A 24,916-nucleotide genomic window follows, 5' to 3' on the forward strand; every position below is an offset into this window, starting at 1 on the left:
AATTTACGTTTTTTAAAAGAATTTACTTTAAAGGTGCTTTTCTTCATTAGGATTTTGTAAAAAGTTCTAAATTTTCTATCTTTCAAAATGGCGTTTTTTTCTTTGCTGTGTTGATTGTCTTCATAAAATTTTTTTTAAAAATTACTTTATAAAATCTTTTGCTGAAAGTGGCAGGGGTGAGTGTATTCTGGGTTTGTTGTATTATCCTTCCAGATCTTAAAAATTAGGAGTAGGCATATGATTTTTCTGGGGATGTCGTGGAATTCCGCGTTTTTCGTGACCATTGATTCTCGAACTTTCGCTAATGCAAAATTATAATCTGAGGAAATTTTCATGAATACCCTCAATCTAATATCAAACTTTGAAACCTTCGCTTATTCCAGCTAACGAGACACTTACATACGCGGGATTCTTCTGCCGATTGATTCTTTTGCGGATTTTCACGTTTTTGAATATTTGAAACTGTGCCGGAATCTGCTAATATTGCAATCCCTACTCACGTGGTTTGAAAAATCAAACATCGATTTTCGTATTTACCTAATTTAAAAGTTGCACGTTGAGATTCATATTCATGTGATTTAAAAATCGTACATCGCGATTGGTATTCACTCAATTTAAAAACCTAATGTTGCGATTTATATTAATGCGATTTTAAAATCCAATGTCGAGATTCATGTTAGAGAGATTTTAAAAATCCAACTAAAAAATTAATTACTATGAAGGTGTGATTCTTCAGTAGTAGATAATTTAATTATAAATATTATTTTAAAAAAATTATGTTAAATACAAAACATGTTTGATAAGTATCAAGTAATGCATTTACAATTAAAGAAATAGTTTATAACATTCCTACTGAGAGTCAATACTAGATGGCCTTTTGGCCTTGTTTACTATTAATCTAAGTATTTCGCTAATATTGGTTAGCAGTCCTTAATTAACTTTTTATGTAGGTAAATCAAATTACATGCTTAAGGTAATCTCAGATCCTGTTTTAGGATATTTTTCAAAAGTCCTTTTATTGTATGAAATTACGTTTGCAAATAATATGGTATTTTTTTTAATTGTTGGTTTGCAAAAGCAACTTTTAAGTTTTGTTCATCTCAGTTATGGTGGCACAAAATTTCTTTCTAAAAAAAATCCACAGTTTTTTTAATTTGAAAAATGTTTGAGATCTAAATTTTTTTGTATCTTAAAATTTGCTCCATCACTGCTTTTGTTTTGGCTTTTAAAACAATAAAAATTTAAATTATTCTTTTATAATGATTTTAATTTAGGTGGAAAAAAAACCTGTGACAGAATTTTTTTTGGGCTTTCAGCGACATGCCTCTCTAGTACTAATATCTTTCTGCAAGATTCTTTTAAATATAAAAAATATACTTTTTAGTAACCCAAACATCAACTTAAATAAATGTTTTTTTTAAAAAATCTAATATTATGGCAGACATTCACGCATTTTGTCAATGAAAAATACACCTATAATTTCCTTTTAAGCATTTTTGTTAATCATCATCACATTAAAATAAAATAATAAAAAAGTTGTGAAATCCGTAGCAGTAACTATCGGAAAAAAAGATTGAAGGCGAAATCAAGTGAATCAGTTTCTTCGAAAAAGGGTTACTAAATGCATGTTTTCATTTCGAAATTCAGTTGCTATCATAAATAATATCAAATTAATAATATGGGATTTTAAAAACTATGTGAAATCAAAATTAATAACTAAATAAAAAAATTAATAGAATAAAAATTTCTGCTGAGAAGAAAACCAAAATTATTTACTTCCTAACGGAAAAATCTTTTTGCAAGAATTCGGTAATGTTCTGTGACAATGTAGCCACGATTCTGCCACACGGGAAAAAAATATCACCCATTAGTATATTTTTAAAATATGTTACTGAAAATACAATCTGGTTAATTCTTACCCGAAAGATTATGTATCTTATGAAACTGAAGCTTTACTCTGAGTTTAAATCACTTAAGCTAGTGTATTTTATTTTTCTTGGCAGAAGAGCTTTTAAAAATCAAAATCAGTTTTAAAATGCACATAATTAAAGATAGGTTACTTTCATATTTCTTATATGGTTTTCATCCTATGTAATTATTTAGAATTAAAACTTACTACTTATTCCACTTGACATTTTTTTTCTATTTATAATATGATATAAAACTTATTTAGCATTATTTTTGTTTCCAGGGAATGTATTAAAAAATACCTGAGAGAAAGGGGGATATGGTGCTTGTTATCCTGTATGCTAAAGTTGCTCAAAATCATATGGCAATAAAAAAAGGTAAAAATGTTTTTTCTTTTATAAATTATCAGTATATAGAATTGAAAGACTGTGTGCGTGTTTGTTTTTAATATTGTTTAACATTTATTTAACTTAGTATTATTAACAAACATTGATGTTGATCAGGTTCATTCGTGGATCTTCTAGTTCAATAAAATAAATATTTGAGAATTGTATTTATTGAAATATTTAATGAACAGGAAATTTTTTCCTGTGACCAGATTGCTGATAAACTGAAGTGAATAATCCACTCACAGTTAAAGGGGAGTTTAGTGTATAGTAAAATAATTATTATAGGGTAAATTTTGAATAAAGATATTGAATAAGAAAGAGCAAAAAACACACTTTACTATCACTATTGTGTAAAAATTGTACACATGATTCAAAAAGACAAATTGTTTTAACAGAATTGATATTATTTTTTTCATTCCATTTAATTTTGAAGAAATCTTTAAGTTAAAAGAAAAATAGTATTGATTCTATTTCATTTATGCACTGATTTGCCCTAGATGTTGGAAAATTCTGTTGATTTCATAGTATTTTGTGTAATTAAAATTTTTTACTTATTTATTATGAACCATGATCTTATTTTTCATTTTGCATTTAATAAAATTGTTATTTTGTTAATTGAATACTGTTCTATTCAAAAGTATCAAGGGGTATTTGAAGCTTTGTTAACTGTTTTAATAAATTACACAAAATATTACATTTGTCTTAGACAATTGGAAGCAGGTTTCTAGAAATTCAAGAATTTAAAAAAAAATGTTTTGGATGTTTCAAAATAATTTAATTTTTAAAATCATCCTTCATTCTTGTTTAGCATTAAGGGACTTTTGTTTAATAATTTTATTATTTTCTTTAATATATTGTATTATTATTATTATTTAGTGGTTTCTAAAATTATTTAATACCAATGTAAGTTTCAATTAATAATTTCTTTATTGTATGATTATTTCTTATATCTTTTTGCAAGTAAATATATATTTTTATTTGTCTTAATTATCAACTGTGAATAAATGATCAATATATACCAAATAATTATTTCTTCTCTCTAAATTGATTTATTCTTGTGTAGTAACAAAATTGTAGTAAATTCTTATCTCTCAAAGCTGTCAATTTGGATACGTATTATCAAAATTGTCTCATGGGAAAAAATATTTTGTATTTACAGGCTTGTAAATAAGGATATGATTCACCTATTTATTTTTATAAACTTATAAGCTCACTAAATGGAGATTTCTATAATCAGTTTTGCTGACTAATCTAAGTCTTTCCTATTAATGTTAATAGTTTATTTTTATGCTGTAATATTACTTAGTTTAATTATCATTCCATTATTCTAAGATAATTTTAACTTTTTTCAAAAGCTACATTTTCTGACCTGACAATCAATAGTTTATAATATATTAATTAAAAATAAAAGTTGAAATTTTAAAAAAAAAATTGTTTTTACATTTTGTTACATTTGTTGTTTTTGTTACATTAAATTTGATACTTTTCAATTTCATAAAGAAGCATTTCTGATGCCACAATTGGCATTACATATATTTCCTAGCTTTGGCTATGTTATTTTTCAATAAATCACCATCCATGGATCTCTTCTCATGATTCTTAAGGTCTGTTGAGAACAATTCAATTACTTTTTAATTTGACTTTTGATTTGGCAGGTTGTGGGGCATTTGTTTCCCATGGCCTGTCCTTATTAATATTATTATGCAAAATTTATTTAACTAGAAGTCCTATGGATTAATTTTTGTATCTTGAGTACCAATTGCTACCAAATAAAAGTTTTATTATAGTTTATGATCTAGTTTCCATCTTCTACTGTTATTTTCATCATCCTGTTTTCATTACAATCTTCAATTAGTCAAGTATACCATGCATCTTCCAACTTCACTGATTTTCATCTCAACAGCATTATAGCAAAAATATCATAAATTAATTTGCTGAACACAAAATAGTCTTCTTAATTATATTGAAGCACATTCTTTTTATTTTATGTTCTTTCCATTTTCAGAAACTTGTACATTAGAGGCTGTTATGAATTATTCTTTTTAGTGGTTGTAAACTAAATTAGAATTTTTAAAACAAAGTAAAAGCCTTTTAGAACTAAAAGTTTTAAATTTTTTTTATTAAAGCGTTAGCAATCATCTATCTGACAGAATAGTATTTGTTTAAATTATTATGTTTTGTTTTGTAATTCTTTTTATTCTAATTCATGAAATATTAATACATTACCCTCCCTTGCTTGGAAATTTCTTAGTAGTTGGAGTGTCTGCCTTTATTTTTTTGCTATCTTATTTTGCCTCCGTATCTTTCTTAGTTATTCTTATTTTTATTATGAGTATGTTATTTAAAGAGTAATGTATTTTATGTTCATTGCAGTGTGCGTAGCTCCAAGATCTAGAGTAGCTTTGTTTAACAGGCTTCGCTCCCAGACTGCCGATATCTTCATGTTGAGAGCTTCCATGCCAGCTCTACTCAATGGGGTGCTTTCACCATTCATCTCTGTAAGTCTTAATTTCATTTTTGGAGAACAAGACATTTTACTTTCAAAATGGTTAAATATTTAGTATTGAGTAGTTATTATTATTTACTGTAATTTTGGAATCCAATTACATATCTTAAGAGTATGCTGTGCAGCAGGAGAAATTCTGCATTGCAAATTCTCTTTCATCTACATAGTAGGGATGAGATTTTTCCGCTTTTTAGCGGATTTCCGTTTTTTTCGCTTTTGTTTGTAGAATTTTAACCTTTTTTTAAAATCAAAAACTCCGATTCTCTAAAAGTTTAAGATTTTTTTAATAAATATTTCGCTTTTACTGGAATTTAAGTTGTTGAAATAAAATAATTATAATTATTTCCGATTTTCAAAGATAAACAGAAAATTCGATCTACGTAGCTGCCAGCCCTCCCGTATTTTTACTTATTCTAGCTATTTTCTCTTATATGCGCAGAAAGTACATTTCTTTTTTTTTTTTTTTCGTATTTTTGCCTGCCCTGCAGATAGCTGGTATTTTCCTAATTCAGACGTCGCTGCTTCCTGTTTGCTGGCTCGAAAACAAACAAAATATTGGTTTATTTGCGGTGAAAATATTTATTTGCTCATTCAAATAATCTTGTAAATTTTTATTTATTATGGCTGAGAAAGAACAATACAAACAAGCCTTTAGAAATCCCAAGTCCAGAACCTACTAATATTTTGATTCTTTTTCACGTGATTTTAATATCAAACATTGATTTTCATATTCACCTGATTTAAAAGTTGTGCATTGCGACTCTTATTCATGCGATTTAAATATCGTACATTGCGATTCTTATTTATGAGATTTAAAAATCCAATAGCTCGATTTGTATTTACACGTTTTTAAAACCCTATTTAGTGATTCGTATTCACTCAAGTTTAAAATCCATTGTCGTGATTCGACCATGCGGTTGTGATGTCAAACATCGATTTTCGTATTTGTACGTGATTTTAAAATTGAACATTGGGATTCATATTCACGCGCTGTAAAAGTTTTGCATCGTGATTCATATTTACGGGTTTAAAAATTATTCATCATAATTCATATTTACGTGATCTAAAAATTACACACCGTGATTTGTATTTTCAGCATTATTTGTATGTATATATATATATTCATTCTTAGATTTCCTCATTTTTACTTTCTAGCTACTCTCATCCCTGTACATAGGTAGTTTAAAGTGTATAGGAAAGTAGTATATCTAGTGTAGTTTCAAATCTTGAGAAGTTTTCAAAATGCGTGCAAATAAGGGCAGGACCACTTCTCCATTGTGTACTTTTAAGTAATCATTCTATAATTTGTTTGCATTTTGATATTTTTAAAAAAAAATTTTTTTTGGAGGTTTGAAACTTCATGGTTTATGTTAGGTTTACCTTAACACATTCATTCAACCACACAACCTTTCACTATTCATTCAACCACAATCTATTTCGTCCCCCGTCAGTCCATAGCATATGAAAGCGGCGATCATTGGTAACCATTTACATGTTTGATTAAATATTTTCGGGTCCGCGCGTGCATATGCTGAACTGGGTTCTGTGAAATTCTTGCACTCTCATATGCAACTCTGCTTCAGTTTTCAAGAAATTCTCAATTTCAAGCTTCATTTTCCACCCTCTGATATCGAATCAAAAAACCTCTTGATCTTTTTATAGTGGCTAATATAATCAAGAAAAGAGTTCTTTGTCAGAAACTAGTTACTTAATCATGATCATGTAAAGTCCTTGAAAATTATTTTGCATTTTGTTAATGTATGTAGTGCTAAAAAATATTTATAGTGCTTAAAAAGTACTTAAAAGGTGCTTATTTTTTGTTAAAAGATTTGGCTGTGCATCCTGTTTATGCATATTTAGATAATTTTTTTTTATAAATACAAAAACTTAATAAAAGTATTTCATGCTTCTAAATAATATCCTATAACATTATTGTGTTCCAATCTAAGCAGATTTAAACAGAACGAACAAGCATTTGTCATGGTTATCATCATTTGGTAGCCAAACATTAAGCACTTTTGTCATGCGTAATTAACATAAAGTAGAATTAATAATGTTCAAGTGCATTTGTGTTAAAAACGTATTGTGGAATTGCAGTTTCAATTCTATGAATAGACTTGGTTATAAGTTTTTTTATTATATTATTGCTATCTGTTCTTTACAAATATGTTACAATGCTTTTTTTTGTAGTTTTCCCCTCTCAAGTTACGTTATTTGGTAAGAAAATTAAAAAATTGCAACAAAAATTTCATAACATTTATTATCCATAACTCCTCTTTATCAGTTCTTGTTATTATTATTATTTAATTTTCACTTTAAGATAGACTTTTATTACAGGGCTGCACCCTTTATGCTCTTTTTGTTAAAATTTCTTCCAGTGGTAGCTAAGTTTATGTTTTAATCAGTGATTTTTTCCACAGTAAATTTGTTTTTAAGTTGTTTTTCGTGCCACTACAATATGAAAGATTCAAAAGTTCATATAAATTACTTTTTATTTCAGTTTTTTTGTTAAGTTCTTAAAAAGTTGGCAAAATTCACCAAAAATTTTGAAGGCTTTAGTTTTTAATTATCTGTTAAATTATAATTGTCTGTTTTAATTTTCTGTTAATTGATTTTGATTGTCTACCACTCAATGAAATATTTCGCAAAAAGCTTAGTAGTTGGCAGCCCCATATGTTGTTCTGAGATACTAAAGGTAAAATCGAAAGTAAATAGATAATTATATATCACTACAGCATGTCCTGTTTTGCCAGTCAGTGTCACTACTTTTTTAAAAGTTAGTTTTTAACTTATTGAAAAGAAAGTAACCTTAAAACTTAAAAAAAAAAATAAAAAAAAATAAGTTTGAGAAAATACTCCAACTCAAAATTATGATGAATATTAGCTGCACAATTTTTTCAACAGGTGTAAAGCTGTTTTCATCTGAAATATCTGAATATTTGTTAAAAAAATTTTTCCTCACTGCTCAATTTGTTTTGTAGTGGATGATACTGAATCAGAGTCTGAGGAATTTACTGTTCTTGATGGTTACATTCATTATAGTTCTACTGTTAAGTTAGTCTGTTCAGTTACAGGAATGGCATTACCTAGACTGGTAATTTTTCAACTTTATTGTGATTTCTATTAATTTAACAACTTAGGTTTAATATGCAATAGTGTTTTTGTATATCTTTCTGAATGTTGTCTTTATTGTTTTCTTATTATTAGGCTTCATTGACTTTTTTGTAGTGTGAACAAAATTAAATGACAAATATGGTTTTATTTTTAAGCTATATATTAATATTTTTTTGAAAAGCAGAAAAGAAAAATTACTTTTGGTTGCAATGAACTCTATTTTGAAACTATGAAAAATGTTGATTGTGTGTCATGTTAATTAATGCATTATATATAATTTGATGTTTATTATAGTCTGATGTTTTAATTTTGTTCTTAATGGGAAATATTTTCGTGCTATTTATTAAAAAAATATTAGGTTCCTTTTTTAGGTCTAAATAAAAAGCTTTTTAAACTTTAAAATATCTTAATTTGTTTTACATTTGCTGTAAAGCTGAATTTTTATGAATTCTTTATTTCATAAGTTTTATTGAAAGTTATATGGATTCTACGTGAAAGTGAATCTTTCTTGCAAAAAAAATTTTTTTTACAGTGTTTCAATCTACCTCAAAACTTAGGCTTTCTGCAAAATTATTTCACAGCTGTTTCAAAATAAACTTAAAACAAGAAATGTTTGCCATAGTTGTTCCAAGGCAGGCTTTTTTTCATTAAATTTTAATAAACTTTCTCCAAAGTTTATATTCAATATCATAATGTATTATTGCTTTAATAATTTTGCAGGACTAAAAAAAAAAGCATTAAATAATGTAATTTTAAATAACGTATTGAATTTGTTTTATATGATATAAATGTGCATGCATGTCCATGCATCTCCCTCTTCAGTGTTTTCACTACAGCATGAGAACCTCTCTTATTTTTTTCTTTTCTTGCATTAAAAGATTATTAACGCGAGAAGATCGCGCACTCTATTAATTAATTTCAGAATTCTGCCATTTTGAATAAAATTCGTTTCACTTTTCTTCCTTGATCTTTCATTATGTTCAACATGAATCCCTGTTATCTAGCTTCCCAATTTAACCGGTGCAAACAGCAGAACATAATGCCCCCCCCCCCCCCCCCCGAATGACAGGACACCTTTCAGAACACATTTTTCTGCAACCTCGTGTTCACGGAAGGTGAGATTTCTTCATATAAGACGTTTACGTTTTTTTCAATGCTACAAATTTATTTAGTTATTCCAAATTGTTCAGCATCTGTTGCAAGGTCATTTAGCACTAAAAACCGAATTAAAACAAAATATCTTATACAAATGACTGATAAACATTTAAGCAACCTAATGAGAAAAGCTGATGAAAAAATAGATATTGAACGTTTTCCATGTCATGATGAAGCAGAAATATTCAATGCTTTAAAAATTAGAAGATGTTAAAAATGTATTATAATTAACGAAATATTTTTTTCCAAGTCTATTCGAGTTTTTTTAATTTTTAGAAATCTCATTTAACTTTTTGAGATCTCACCCTGTTTTTGAGAAAGGGTGAGAAATTCTCTCTCATTTTTTTCTGTAATGAAAACACTGCTCTTGTAATATGTCTTATGCATATGTATTCTTATTACAGATAATAAAGAAAGTTGACAAACAGACAGCTCTTCTAGATGCTGATGATCCAGTTTCACAACTTCATAAATGTGCTTTTTACATGAAGGATACTGAAAGAATGTACCTTTGTTTATCTCAGGAAAGAATCATACAGTTTCAGGTAACAGATTTTTTGTTTTGTTTTACAAAGTTTGAAAAAATTCCTGATGCCTTTTTCAAAATTAAGTTACTTAATCTTTAATTAGATTAATTTATACATCTTTAAGTATAAACTCTCATGTAATTAATAATTGTCCCTTTGTTGAAAACAATAGATATGTTATAGTTCAATATTTTTATTGAATTCCGTAATTTTTGAGGGGTGTTTTCAGTATGTTTATGTAATTTTTCTTTAATATCTCAAAAAATATGCTTTAAAATTCAGTATTTTTTAAAATTATATATATATTTTTTTAAAAGAGAGTTCACATGTCTAAAACAAGGCCAAATTAATTCATGTTTTAGCATTAACATTAAGTGATTTAGATAAGTTATTTATATCAGAGCTCTCATGGTCCAGGTAGAACTTGGAATTTTATTCTGACTCTCAAAAGCAGGGAATAGTCTGGGAAAATTACATTTTTTTACAGAAACCTGGAATATTCTCATGCCATACCTGAAAAATAACTAGTATTAGAATTATCAGTAACTGTAATCAGTTATTGAGATTAGATTGAAATAATTTCAAAATCTATTACAATTATTTGTTATAAAAATTCCACATTTTAGTGAAGCTTTTCTATGTCAGCATTTTTATTCTATTATATTTTTTTGCCCACTAAATCTAATATAATTTACACATAATCTAATATTTGACATTACAAATTTCAATGTTTTTTGATGAAAAATTGCATGGCATATGTAAAATATGGTCTAAATTTACATTGAAATATCTGAAAAGTTCAGGTAATTTTCTAAAATCAGTAGGCAATCCTGTTATATTATACATAGTTGATTATGTTAGTTAGAAGTAAAACACTAAAAATTATCCTTCTGAATTTATAGAATTTATTATTTTCAGTCATTTTTGGAGCTTTAAAATGTAACATTTCCTTTTATATTCAGTAAAAATATAATAAATGAATAAATACAATTAAAATACAAGATATATGATTACTATATTACTATATACACTTATCTTTGAATTGATAATTATATTTTGTTTGCTTGCTAGTTAGCAGTTTATGTGCAGCCGCTATGTGTCTTCGTTTATTTTTATTTCTTCATCTTTGTTTTATTTTTTACTTTAAATAAAATTTAATTAAAAAATTTAATATAATTTAAATAATGTGCAAGAGATTAAAGTTATGTATAATATTATAATAGTAATTACAAAAAAATAATTAAAATGCAGTTCTTTTATTACATGGTAATTTTTATCTTAAATATTGTAGAAAATAAAATAGATTTTTGGTGAAAATGTCCCTGTAAAGGTATTAAACGTAAAACACTTGTGGACCAAGTAAAAATTTAAAAAACTGTTGACAGCTATTCTCAATTAACAAGAGTTCAAATAGCGAAAAATTTAAATCTCCCCCACGTTGCTACGTTAAATTGCCAGAAAGACATCTTAAACTCTTCTTGTTCCGGTGCATCCCCAGAAAGAAAGAAAAAATAGTGAAAAGAGGAAAATACGAAGATTTTGAAGAAAAACTGATGTGGTTTACGCAAGCAAGATCCTCGAACATTCCTGTCAACGGAATTCGACTTAGAGGGAACGCCTTAGAGATTGCGAAGAAATTGAACGTTGACTTCACCCCTTCTAATGGATGGATTGATCGGATGAAAAAACGAGCTGGATTAGCATATAAAACAATTAAAGGAGATTGTAACAGCGTTGATTAACAAGAAGCTGAAGAATGGAAAGCTAAATTTCCTGAACTTATTTCAGGTTATCAACCAGAGGACATTTTTAACATGGATGAATGTTAACTGTTTTTCCATCTTTTAACCGATAAAACTTATACTTTTAATTAAAAGTAAACACTGCCATGGAGGAAAAAACAGTAAAAATCATTTAACACTTCTAGTTGGGGCTGGTATGAATCGTACAGAAAATTTACTGATTTTAGTTATTGGTAAAACGAAAAATTTGTGTATTTCTAACCTTCAACCATTTAAGAAGTTTTCCCATTTAATAAGTTATTTCTTTCCCTTGAAAAACTTTTTTAACTGGTTCCACTGTAGTTAATTTTGCTCTTATTATTATTGGTATAGAAATAATTCAGGGTTTTCACTCCTCGGGGGAAAACCTGGAAAGTACAGGAAATTTTTAGCTTTTCTTTACAAACTGGCCCCCAGGGGCACACTCATGTGTGACGGGCATGGCGCACCCGGGGCCCCGAGCTGGACCTGAGCATTTTTCTATTTCTCTCCTGCGACGGTCCTGTTTTGAGGTTGACTTTCATTATTTATTACATTGATCTAGTGAGCAAATATTTATGAGTTTGTATACTTTTGATTATGCATTATTTTTGTTGCGTTAATATATATATATTATTATGTTTCACTTCTTCATTTGTATTATATTTATTCATTAAATTTTCACTCTTGTCGTGGTTGCCAAATTGACTGGTAAAGGGCTTTTTGTCTTTGTTTCGGTTTTATATCGAACTCTGATGGGAAGAAAACCACCCGCGTGATCGCCGTGCGTGGAGACCCGTGGTACCCCAACACACTGCTTTGGCCCCTGCTTTAGATAAACGGGAGGTGCATAGTGATCCGTATGCATCAATCGGCTTGTCACAAACGTCATCTGATGGCTAGGGTCAAGCCCGGGGTCACTTACTGGGCACCTCATTAAGGGTGGAGGCTGCTTCGGGGGTGACTTACGGGCGTATAGCTATTGGCCAGCATCGGTGTTAAGTAGTGGATTTCGTACTGTTACTTACCTCCCCTAAGTTGGACTCCGTGGTGGGTGGTGCAGTTGATAGTAGAAGTTGATTATTTTTTTCTATGGCTGAAAATGAACAGATGGTGTTCAGTTCCGCACACCGAAACAAAAGCGGAACAATTTCCTCACCTAGTTTCAATCTTACTAAATGCACAAATTGCCACCCCACTACAGCAAAATTTCTGATCTTAAGCTCTACAGAAAAGAAACTCTCTTCTATATCACTATTTTTAGTTCAAAAAGCACTTGAAGCAAATATTGATAATCCAAAAAATGTCAAACAGATGCCATCAGGAGACTTGTTAATCGAAACAAATTCCAACAAACAAACAGCTTCACTTTTAAAATTATCTGAACTCGGAAATGTTAAAATCTCAGTAACCCCTCACAATACTCTAAATATATCTAAAGGCGTGATCTCTGATAAGGAGTTATAGATGCACGGCACATAACCATTAAAAAAGGTCCAGAAATAGTTACCATTCAACACATAATCTTAACATTCAACACTTCTATACTACCTGATGATACTAAAGCAGGGTACCGAAACTGCAAAGTTCGCCCATACATTCCCAATCTTCTCTGATGCTTCAAATGTCAAAAATTCGGCCATTCTACGAACAACTGCAGAGGAAAAGAGACTTGTTCTCGCTGCAGTGAAACCGGTCACAGTTTCAAAACCTGTAATCAGCCAGAAAAATGTACTAACTGTCCCGAATCTCACTCTGCAAATTCTCGTCAATGGAAACAGGAAAAACAAATACTAAATATAAAAGTAATGCAAAACTTGTCATATTTTGAGGCCAAAAGCAAATTTTTAAGCTCACAACCTAGACTTAATGTTTCATATGCTTCAGTGGTTAAAACTCCAAAAGCAACTAAATCCATAGGTATACAGACTGACAATAGTGAATCTGAACTTCGCAATACAAAACGCACAGTATCACCCAAATGTCCAAAATCTCTGACAACAACTCCTTCTCAGACATGCATTAAAATCAAAATCTCAATCCCATCAAATTCTGATCAGTAATTTTCTCAAAACACTAGTAAAAACAGTCAATACCTGAAAATAACCAATGGTCAATGTTCTTCACAAAAAATTAACTCAATCCCCATTGGTAAGTAAACCGAAATATATATCTAAAAGCAGACAAAATCGTTTTAACAAAAACCGGAAAAAATTATCAAGTAACCAACAGGATCAGCTTTTATCGGATACAATGATTACAGACAACGAGAATTGCTCAGATTCTTCTCAAAACTCTCAAATGCAAATAGAAAAAGGGTTGGAAACTCCAGAAAACCTTAAACCAAAAAACTTTAAAAAAAATTGTCGTGGGTTTTATGTTAATTTACCAGATATCAAAAATATCATCAAAAAACATAATCCCGTTTGTTTCGCACTTCAGGAAACATTTTTGAAACTTAACCACAAAGCCAATATACAAAAATATTCGCACCTAAGAAACGACTTTTTTCATGGAAATAAGGCATGCGGAGGTGTCTCTCTCTTGATTTCAAAAAGTTATCCATTTTCGCCTGTTCCCTTGACAACTACCTTGCAAGCAGTAGCAGCACAAGTTACATTTCAATCAAAACTCATCACAATATGCAGTCTGTACCTTCCACCTAAACAATCAATATCGCAATCAGATCTTAACAACCTAATAGCAGAATTACCAGAGCCGTTTATAATCACAGGTGATCTAAATGAGCATGGCACAACTTGGGGCAGTGATACCACAAATTCTCGTGGGAATCAAATTGATACGTTAATAGACGATCACCAACTCTGTTTACTAAGTACGGATTAAAAAACATGTTTTCACTTTCCATCTCGTACACTCCATTCCATTGATTTGACACTGTGTTCACCACGGATTTATACTCTGTTGCAATTTTTTGTTTGGAATGACCTTTATCATAGCAACCATTTTCCTCTACTCATCAATACAGTACAGAACCCGTTATCCGGAAACCGGAAAACCAAAAAACCGGAACAAAATTCGATACATTTTCGTGCCATTTTTTTAAAAAAAAATTTCTTTTTCCTCATAAGATTTTAGGATTTTTCTTTCTTTTTTGAAAGATGTTTACCATACCATCATTTTAGAAATAATCATTACAGTATTACTTCATCGTTTTTTCTTCTTTTTAAGATTATTTCCTAATTTTTTTTTTTAGTTGGGTTTAACAATAAAAAAAACGGCTTTTGTAGCGATCCAGAAAACCGGAAAAAACAGTTATCCGGAATAGCGATGGTCCCGATCGTTCCGGATAATCGGTTCCCTACTGTATTTTAAAACCTGGGAATACTAGTACAGTGCATTTCCCTAGACTGCTAACACATTTAGCAAATTGGTCACTTTTTCAAGAGTCACTAACATTCAATGAAGAAATTGTTGATAATGGTAATATTGAGGAAGCTGCGCAACATATTACAAGCTCTCTTATAAACGCATCTAAAAATTTCATTCCACATACTTCAACTAATTTACCTAAATACCCAAAACCATGGTCATAGCTGCATAGTGTGCAGATTTTATCGAAACGGTTCCGATTTTTATGCCTTGTTCCGTCAATATGATTTTGGGTCAAAATTTTCCGATTTTTCATCATAGCGTAATTTTTTCTTTTACTCAACAAAGCGATCCATGTCGAATTGGCAAAATCCAATCAAGTCGCGTTATCACTTAACTCCGCCTCTAGCTACATTCATGTATTTGATGATGTATGTACAGGTCGCTTCACAGACACCAAGAGGAAATTTTAGCTTCCTGACTTCTTGTCTTTTACTTGCAACCGTACCGGTGTTGAATGTTTACTCGGAACGCATCTTTTCGATTTGAGTTAAGCTTTGAATGTTTTTCCACGTGGTAATCTGAAAAAATTTCAAAAATTTGGCAAAGTCAGTGTTTTTGCGACAATTATAGTGAAGAATTTGATTTCATCAAAAAATCAAGAAAGGGGACATCGTACGCATTATGTATTGCTTGCAATACAGACATTAGTATAGCACATGGCGGAAAGTGTATCATTTCACACGGGAAAACACCCAAGGATGCTACCACATATACAGATATGAAAAAGTCAGCAAACATTTCTGATTTTGTGTCGTCCACTATTGATCTACAATCAATTAGAAGTGAACTATTGTTCACAGGATTTCTCCTTGAACACAATATTCCTTTAGCTGCTGCAGACCATGCATCAAAGTTGTTTTGTGCAATGTTTCCAAAAAATAAGACTGAGTTTAGGGGTAGCATTTTTGGCAGGCAATTTTGATTTACCAAGTCCCAAATGATACAGCCTTGTTATAGACAAGTGTTTGATGAAAAGTTTTTAAAATCAGCCAAATCTGCTGCAACTGTAGCACTTGACAAGAATAATTGATTATTTTTTTATATGTGTTTATTGTCACATATGTTTGAGTAATAATTAAATATTTTGTTTTTAAATATGTTTTAAATCAGCTATCATTTCTGTTTAATTAGTTTGTTGAATAAGAATAATAATCAGAAATCTTGTCAGTTGATATGTATTATAATCAATAATAATTGTTACATTAAATCTTATACAGTTACAATTATGCAAACATTTAGAGTAAAGAAGTAAACTTTAATGTCGCGGCCGCATGACGTGTTCCTATTTTTTTTTCCTGGCCGGTATGGCATGGTGGAACGAAGAATGCAGACAAACTCATAAAGCACAAAGACGAGCCTGGAGAATATTCCGTCGATACCCAACTATTGAAAATTTAATTCTGTTTAAAAAATTGCGTGCACTCGCTGGGAAAACTAGAAGACAAAGCCAAAGAGAATCTTGGATTAAATATATAAGTACCATAAATAACAATACAAAAGCAAAAGAAATTTGGGCTAAAATAAAAAAAATATCTGGTCATTACAACCCTTTACCTATTACCCATCTTGAAGTAAATGGAAATAAAATAACAGAAATTAAAAAAATAGCAAATACCTTAGCTGAAAACTTTTGCCGAGCCTCTAGTACAGAAAATTATTCTCAAACTTTCCAAAAACACTCAAACTGAAAAAAAAGTACTAGACCCTCTGTTGAACCTCATAATGATTACAATTCTCCTCTGACAATAACTTAATTAAAATCTGCTATTAATAAATGTAAAGAAACATCTCCAGGGCCTGACAAAATTCACAATAGTATGTTTAAGCACCTCTCTGATACCCATTTGGAAATAATTTTAAAACTGTTTAATAGAGTTTGACTGAATAGACAATTCCCATCAATATGGAGAAAATCATATATAGTTGTCATTCCTAAACCAGGTAAAGACCCTATACGTCCTACTAATTCCCGACCAATCGCTCTTACAAGTTGTCTTTGCAAACTCCTAGAGAGAGAATAATAAACGCAAGGGCAATATATATTTATTGGAATCTCGTTGTATTTTATCTAAGAGACAAAGCGGATTTCGCAAATGTAATTCAACTATTGACAATCTAATGCTCTTAGAAACTGGCATACGTGAAGCGTTTTTAAAAAGGCAACATCTTGTGACGATATTTTTTGATATTGAGAAAGCGTATGATCGAGCGTGGAGATACGGCATTTTAAGGGACCTTTTAAATTATGACATTAACGGAAATATGTTTTATTTTATTAAAAAATTTTTAACAGACAGGACATTTCAAGTTAGAATGAATAACACTTTATCTGACACTTTTAATCAAGAGGAAGGTGTTCCTCAAGGTAGTGTCATTAGTGTAACCTTATTTCTTATAAAAATAAACGATATTTTAACCACCTTACCATCTACAGTGGACGGCAGGTTATTTGTTAATGATCTGCGGATCTCCTGTAAAGCATATCATATGCACACTATCGAAAGACAATTGCAGCTCGCCATTAATAAATTATCCCAATGGACTGAGTTAAATGGTTTTAATTTTTCTACAACTAAGACAACAAGTATACACTTCTGTCGATGACGAGGGCTCCACCCCGATCCTGAACTGTATCTCAAAAACTTCCGCATTCCCGTTTTAAGCGAAGCAAAATTTCTTGCTTTGATATTAGACTCTAAACTCACTTTTGCATCTCATAGTAAGCACTTAAGAAAAACCTGTGAACTGAAATTAAATTTACTTAAAGTTTTGACAAACACCTCTTGGGGTGCAGATACAGATGCCAGGCTCAAAATTTATAGGTGTATCATTCGATCTAAACTCGACTATGCGAGTTGTCTGCGGATCAGCTAGAAAATCTGTTCTTAAATATCTTGACACCATCCATAATTGCAGCAACAGGAGCATTTCGCACATCACCCATAAAAAGTTTAAACGTTTTATATCATGAACCAACTCTTGCTGAACGACGAAATAAGTTAACATTGCGATACTATTTTCATGTCAAAAGCCATCATGTACATTGCATGTTTTCATATGTTACAACTCCATTTTATGAAAGATTATTTAGTAACAGACCCTCTGCAATACTGACTTTTGGTTTGAGAGTAAGAAAGATTTGATCTGACCTAAACCTAGAAGACTTTAATATTTTACCTGCGAGCGAATTAAGGCCTCCTTGGGACGTCATTTCTCTCCAAACTATTGATATTTTTAACAATCTGACAAAAGCACAAACTGCTGCTGACATTTACTTACAGCTTTTTAATTCACACCGAGAACAATAAAGTGATTTTAATTCCATTTTTACAGATGGCTCTAAAGGACTTGACCATGTTGCAAGCGCTGTTGTTGCCCCTATCTCCACAATATCTGAAAAATTACATTCAAAATGCTCCGTATTTACATCTGAATGCCATGCGATTTATCTGACTCTTCAATTTATTTCTTCTCAAAGGTTGAAAAACTGGATAATATATTCAGATTCAAAAAGTGTCATAGTTGCCTTACAAAATAAAGAACTGAATACACATTCTATTATAAATAATATTTTAAACCTATACAGCAATTTACTCCTAAAAGAATATGCCATAATTTTCTGTTGGGTGCCTGGCCATGCTGGCATTTCGGGTAATGAAGCAGCAGATAGAGTGGCTAAGTCAACAAACAATATAACAAACAACCCCCTTACCTACACAGATATCAAAAATGCAATTGACAATGAACAGTATTTACACTGGCAAAATGATTGGGAAAATGAAATAAATAATAAATTTCATGACGTTAAACCTTCTATTAAATCTTATAAAAGTCTAAACATAAGTCGAAAGCAGAAAGTAATATTAAATCGCTTGCGCATCGGTCACTCTCGAGTAACTAATAAACATCTTTTATTCAACGAAACTGCACCCGAATGTTCTCATTGTAGAGAACAGCTCACTATTAAATATATTTTAACCAAGTGTAACGAATTTAAAACACAAAGACAACGCCACTTTGGTTGCTTTAATCCAACATTGGCTTTATTAATTGGAGATAAACCACACAATAACATTTTTAATTATCTAGGGGACATTGGTTTTTACAAATCAATTTAGCTTTAATTTATAGCACAATGTTTCTTATAAAACAAGTTGTAGGTGCGGTATGGCCAAAAATGGCTTTTGCGCCAATAATACTTAATTAACTAACTTTACAAACTGAGGAAATACAGGAAATTTTGTTTCTTATTTTCGTTTTTTAAAAAATGGTGACCACTCAGAGCACAATCTATGTCATATTTAAGGATGATATTTCAGCTATACTAAACTATTTAATTTGCTCTAGCATTATTTGTTTTAAATATGTTCAGCTGTAACCTTTTTTCTCTAAGTTTCTCCGGTAAATAAATTTAGTATAGTACAATACAGCTAACACAAGAGTAAAATGATTGTGTGTTTCCTCTTACTATATTGTGTATAATATCTACAGGGAAAACACAGAATTTTTTTTTTTTTTCAGATTAGAGTGTGTCAACTCTGTAATTGTTTTGTATTATTTTATTTAATAATTAATTAAAAACATTTTGAATTGTAAGGTATACAAATTTTTTTTATCTCTTTAAAAACTGTAATTGTATGTAGAAAGATACACACTTTGAGCAAAATCAGTTGAATAGTTCCTGAGAATTGGAATTTTAAAGAAGTTTTTATGGTTGAAATTCGAATTTCTACAGAAATATTTGACCAATTTCATTCAAACTTTGTATTTTATCATCCAGCAGCGAACTTGCTTGTCTGGTGGCCTACCATCCAGTTCACTGTGATACATGAAGCCAACCACAGTTTCGCTTCAAAAGCTCTCTCCTCTCATCTTTGCAATATACCTTTAGGGGCCCACTGAGATCCCCCCTAATTGGCCTATAAAAATTTTATTCGACAGCTATGTTTGGACCATACTTAGGTTCCGAGTTTGAAAATTATACCTTAAAATTAAAGGGAGCTAGGGGTCTCGAAATTTGAACCTTACTCGCGCCATTTTATTTTTTTATTCTTTTTTTTTTATTTATTCCATTACGCTTTCTTTGCTGGATTTCACACACAGAAAACACCCCATGCATGCTAGAATATCCAAATTGTTACAAAAGAAGTTGAAAAAGAGCAAATAAACTGATTTTCCTGGATAAAAAAAAAGTGCTGCCATCTATATGCTTCAGGAACAAAAAAAAAATCCTAAATTTCCCCTCATAGGCCTATTTGTGCAGGCTTCAATGTCGGCTAAATTATGAAGATGAAGTGCTGAGACACATATCTTAAAATCTTTTGTCGTTTTCTGCTAGAATTGTATTTCTGACTTTCTAAAATGTTATGTCAATATAATGCTGTGTCAATATTACGTTTTTATCCAAATTAAAACCCGAGATAAGATTCGCTCTTTACTTTGATGACACAAAAACAATCTTGAAAAATAAAACTATTTTTTTGCTTAATAATTTTTTAAAATTTTTCTTCACTTTAAAAAAAAAAAACTATGAAATATTAGGCCTACTGGAAAAATCTGCTTTCGAAAGAGTACGCCCCGTTCTACAAGGATGCAAAATGTAACTTCAGAGAAAAAGAAATGGTAGGACATTTACCCTTAAATATATAGAGCAGATGAATTTTAGTTCTGCCAGATACTTTCATTACATATTTAAATATGTATGAATATACTAATTTCGCGCCATATGTGATGTATCTCTTCAAGGTTTTTTTATTTTGTCTTTTCATACCGTGAATTATGACCAATTAAATTATGAAATTTTAACACAGGCATTTAATTCAAAAGTTTTCGTCGTCAAATATACTTTAAGATGTTTTGTGTAGATATTTTTGTTTTGATTATCCTTACTAAAAATTTCGACCTGAAAAAGTATTGAATTTGAAAGCAAACATATAGTTACAAGCTTTTACCATACAGAAATTCGCGCAAATGTTTCACATATGGTCTTTTCATTTTAATTTTCTATCTGTAAAATGCAGGGCTGCCATCTTTTTACACCTTTTGTAAAAAATTATTCTAGTGATAGCTATGTTTAATGCATTATTTTTATTCTTTTAAACTTATTTTCCACACAATTACATATGAATGATTTAACAGCTCATATGCAACGCCACTTAATTCCAACTCTTTCGTGGTAAGGCTTTTAAAATGTTGGCAAAATTACTGTAAATTCTGGAAGCTTTGCTTTTTTGTCTCTATAAAATATTTTGCAAAAAGCATTTAAATATAAGCTTTAACCGTTTAAAAATTACCAGTACCTTTACGCTTCTTTATTTTGTATTTTCTTATTAAGAATTCTGACCAGTATGAAATTTTAACTGAAGAATTTAATTACAAACCTTTACCACGTAAATAAATTTTATGAATATTTCATGAACCCTGTTTTTATTTTAATGTTTCTCCACGCATTGTTAATTCTGAAAACTAATAATCAGATTTTTTTCTCTCCAGCTGGTTCAGGTTTTCTAAGGTCATGGGTATCTCTCTTAGTTGGAGGTGTTGGTGCTGTGCTTTTGAACATAGTTCCTCCTTACATGGACAAATACATAATTGACGATCCTGTTGGCGCCGTAGCTGTGCATGCCATAGGTGGTCTATGGGGAAAGATTGCAGTTGGATTATTCATTGATGATGATGACTTACTCAATCTTACGCACAGTCGAAGTGGACTACTGAAGGGCGGTGGCCTGTATCTGCTGGGAGTGCAACTATTGACATGTATTGCTGTCAGTCTCTGGAGCATGATCACTACATATCTTATATTTAAAGTAAGTTGAGCAACATGAAAAATTCAATGAAATTACATATTAGTAGTCAGAGCCGTGATGGCTCAGATGGTAGAGAGTTCGCGTTTAAATGAGGTGACCCGGGTTCGAATTCCAGTGATGCTGGTCGATACGAATTCCGTATCCGGCTTGCACCGACTACAGTGCTGACGTAAAATATCCTCAGTGGTAGACGGATTTTGGGTTAGAGTCCCCTTGCCTTCTGGCTAACCATGAGAGGGTTTGGTGGTTTTCTTATCCATGTAACGCAAATGCGGGTTAGTTCTATCAAAAAGTCCTCCACGAAGACAAATTTCTCTCACTACTTGATTGAGGAGTTCCCTTGTCTTTTGGATGGGGTGTAAAATTACAAGGCTACGGAGTTGAACATTATTAGGTGTAAACCCACAAAATTGGGTGGGCTGTTCAACGACGGTTATAAAAAGGAAAAAACATTAAAGATTATAAAATATAATAAATGCAGTAATGTACCAAAAAATAATAAAGTAATTGCATTTCCTTTCATTAATATTTAATTTCTCATAATAATTTCATTATTAATTATGGTGAGCTTTAGCATAATATAAAAATATTTTTGTTAATTGCGATTTGATTGTCCCTTTACTACCACTTTGGAAATTATCCTTGCAGAGAAAAAAAATTGGCAGTTATATTGTTATTCTTTTTTTTTTTTTTTTTTTGCTTTGATTTGTTAAAAATTTTTATTAATGATATTTGTTTTTAGGGAATCGATTATTTTGTACCAATTTGTCTGGCACCACCCGAAGAAATCCTTGGAGCAGATTTTGTTGAGCACGACGTCCGCCACAAAGGTTATAACTACGAAGTGATGATGACAGAATTGGCAAACCTGGGATTGAAACTCCGACATCCTCGAATCCACAATCCACCCAGGAGTCAGTGGGATGATCATCTAATCTAATCCTACAGTACATTGAAAAAGTTCTCAACAAAAGTGACACCTCAACAGTAGACCACCCTTTGCCTGGCATAACAATCAATCTTCCTATCTCGAGTGGAGAACGTTTCCTTATAAGGAGCGATTGAATGACAGATGGATGCTATTTATCTTAATTTATTATCTATTTGCCATAAAAGAAAATACTTGAATTTTGCGAGAAAGGATAACAGACCTTTTCAATGATATTAGAAATATGTAAGTTCTTGAAAAGATTCAGAGATGAGCCTCGGAAAAGTGGCAAATATGTAGTGGATATAGTAGTTTTTTTCAACCGGTCAAGTGTGTTTAACGAGAATACACGTCGTTTAAAATTAAAAAAAATTACCATGGAGTAGTCTTGGCATTTCAATAAAACACAACTAAAAAATTATTGGGTGGGGTGTTTCCTTTTAATTACTCGTTTAACTGCTACGACATGTATAAATGACGTGTTGGGGGGGATCGTGACCCGAAGTTAATAACATAAGTGGTCAGAGCCGTTTTTGGGCCCTCCCCTCCATCCTCCACTCTTTTCAAAGTATATGCTGAATATATAAATGAATCTGAGATTAAACTAAAAGCGCAAGATTTGGTGAAAATTTACTCATCCGATTTAGAGGAAAACTTTGTAAATGAATTTTTACTATTTTCAAATTTGTATGAACATAAATCTACACAAGAAATGTTAAAGGCTCAAATTAAAGATAAACTTGTGAATACTTTTTCTAACGTTCACATTGCATTAAGAATATATTTGTCGATTCTTGGATCAGATGCAGAAGGAGAAAGATCTTTCTCCAGATTAAAATTGATAAAAAATTATTTGCGTTCAACAATGAATCAAGATCATTTGGCATCGCTCGCACTTATGTCTATTGAATACGACATTTTGCGTAGTTTGGAATTCGACAGAATAATACAAGATTTCGTTGAATCCAAAAATCGCAAAAAAGTAATATATTAGATCATAAGATTCTGCAAAATAATTTATTGCCGAAAAATATTATATTTTTATTTGTATCTTCATAATTTTGAGCAAAATACACTTGTTGTTTTTAAAGCTAAATTATTTTTGTCAACAAATTTTTTTTCTCCCAAGTTTTTCGTAGGCACGTGCCTAGTGTGCCTATAGGTTAATCCGGCCCTGTACGTGGTAAATACTAGCTATTTGCTCTAGGAGACCGAGTCCTAGACACACTCTGGTATTAAAAATCCCAAGTTTTCGATCTCAAAAGTTCAGAGATGAAAGATCGTCAGAAAAAGGAGTTGTAGCATAACCATTTAATTCGTGAGTTGTGAAAGAATTTTTAATTATTATCTCTAAATATACTTGAGACTTGGTTAGAGTGCTCAGATGTCTCCGTGTGTGTGTGTGTGGTTCCGTGAATGACCGAAATCTAGAGGAATGTCGACTTTCACCGGGTGAATGTCAACAATCTCATAGTCTTCTTGGTGAATGTCCGAAATATTTGTTACATCCGATTTTATATTTATATTTTCTTTGATATTATTATATTTATTCGATATTTAAATATCTGCTGAGGATAGATTGGGGGAAACATCAGCAGTACTAGTTAAATGCATACTAAGTAGTGACCTTCAAAATCATTGATGTAGGGCATAACGGACAGAGGCACTGAATTTTAAAAATTATTGATGTAGGGCATACCGGGCAGTCGCAATTAACTAGATCTCGTATATATTTCGGACATTACCAAAGTGACTATGTGATTGTCAACAACCACCAACTTTGATCATTGACAGTAATATATATATATGAGTTACTGATTGATTTTATTCCGCAACCAGCAGAGGATATCCAATTTCGAGCTCAGCTGATTAACTTACATTTCAATTTAGTCCTTTTAGAAGGTTGCCTTACACACGTCACATATTTTTTTTAGAGAATTATTTTGATCCATTTACATGGCAGGAAATTGAACAGGGTTGCCATGTAACGTCATTGGAATGTTTTTAAGGTGTTAAAAACACAGATAAAAATATCTATGTCTTAAGTTATTCGTATCTAAATAAAGTTTACAATTAATATGGTTCATAATTGATCCATAACGAGTCCAAGATCTGTAGTTCAATGCATTTAGAGAATAAAATGTATAGATGTAAAGGCTTTCAGGAACGTGACGTAGATGTTACATAGCTTATTGTTAGATTTCGTAAAGATGTGTCAAACAAATGTTAAAATATGTCATATTTGTTTTTTTTTATACACAAAAAATAAATTCTTCTTAAAACCATCGCATTATCAAGGCTGTAATGTTTTAAGTCAAGGCAATAGTATTTATAATGTTAAGGAATATAATATCATTGATTAATAAGGATTAAAAAGCATATATCGAACCGTGGCTAGGAAAGTGACGCAAGTCAAATAACAGC

At 30.8% G+C, this 24,916-nt stretch overlaps 2 protein-coding genes across 2 annotated transcripts in view; both read left to right on the forward strand.

Annotated features, from left to right (window-relative positions):
- LOC107448421 (muscle calcium channel subunit alpha-1) overlaps positions 1–2,210 on the forward strand; it is a 54,308-nt gene extending 52,098 nt beyond the window's left edge. Inside the window, exon 9 of the mRNA XM_087164715.1 lies at positions 2,192–2,210. The gene's annotated coding sequence lies outside the window, so the exon portion shown is untranslated. The remainder of the gene's footprint in view (positions 1–2,191) is intronic.
- Positions 2,211–4,670: 2,460 nt separating this feature from the next.
- LOC122272799 (uncharacterized) lies at positions 4,671–22,914 on the forward strand. The gene is made up of 5 exons (XM_087164717.1): positions 4,671–4,795; positions 7,785–7,897; positions 9,477–9,531; positions 21,245–21,564; positions 22,307–22,914. The coding sequence occupies exons 2-5, from the start codon at positions 7,880–7,882 to the stop codon at positions 22,502–22,504; spliced, it is 591 nt and encodes a 196-aa protein (XP_087020843.1). The 5' UTR covers positions 4,671–4,795; positions 7,785–7,879; the 3' UTR covers positions 22,505–22,914.
- Positions 22,915–24,916: the final 2,002 nt, after the last annotated feature.

The sequence above is a fragment of the Parasteatoda tepidariorum genome, chromosome 5 (genome assembly GCF_982258835.1).
Source record: "Parasteatoda tepidariorum strain Cologne lab strain chromosome 5, Ptep-v5.0, whole genome shotgun sequence".
NCBI classification, from domain to species: Eukaryota; Metazoa; Arthropoda; class Arachnida; order Araneae; family Theridiidae; genus Parasteatoda; species Parasteatoda tepidariorum.

What these genes read in the sequence shown, in the direction of transcription:
- LOC122272799 (XM_087164717.1), top strand. An exon ending in AGATGCTGATGATCCAGTTT is followed by an intron (nt 9,532 to 21,244) that starts CACAACTTCATA and finishes TTTTTTTCTCTC; the next exon opens with CAGCTGGTTCAGGTTTTCTA. An exon ending in CTACATATCTTATATTTAAA is followed by an intron (nt 21,565 to 22,306) that starts GTAAGTTGAGCA and finishes ATTTGTTTTTAG; the next exon opens with GGAATCGATTATTTTGTACC.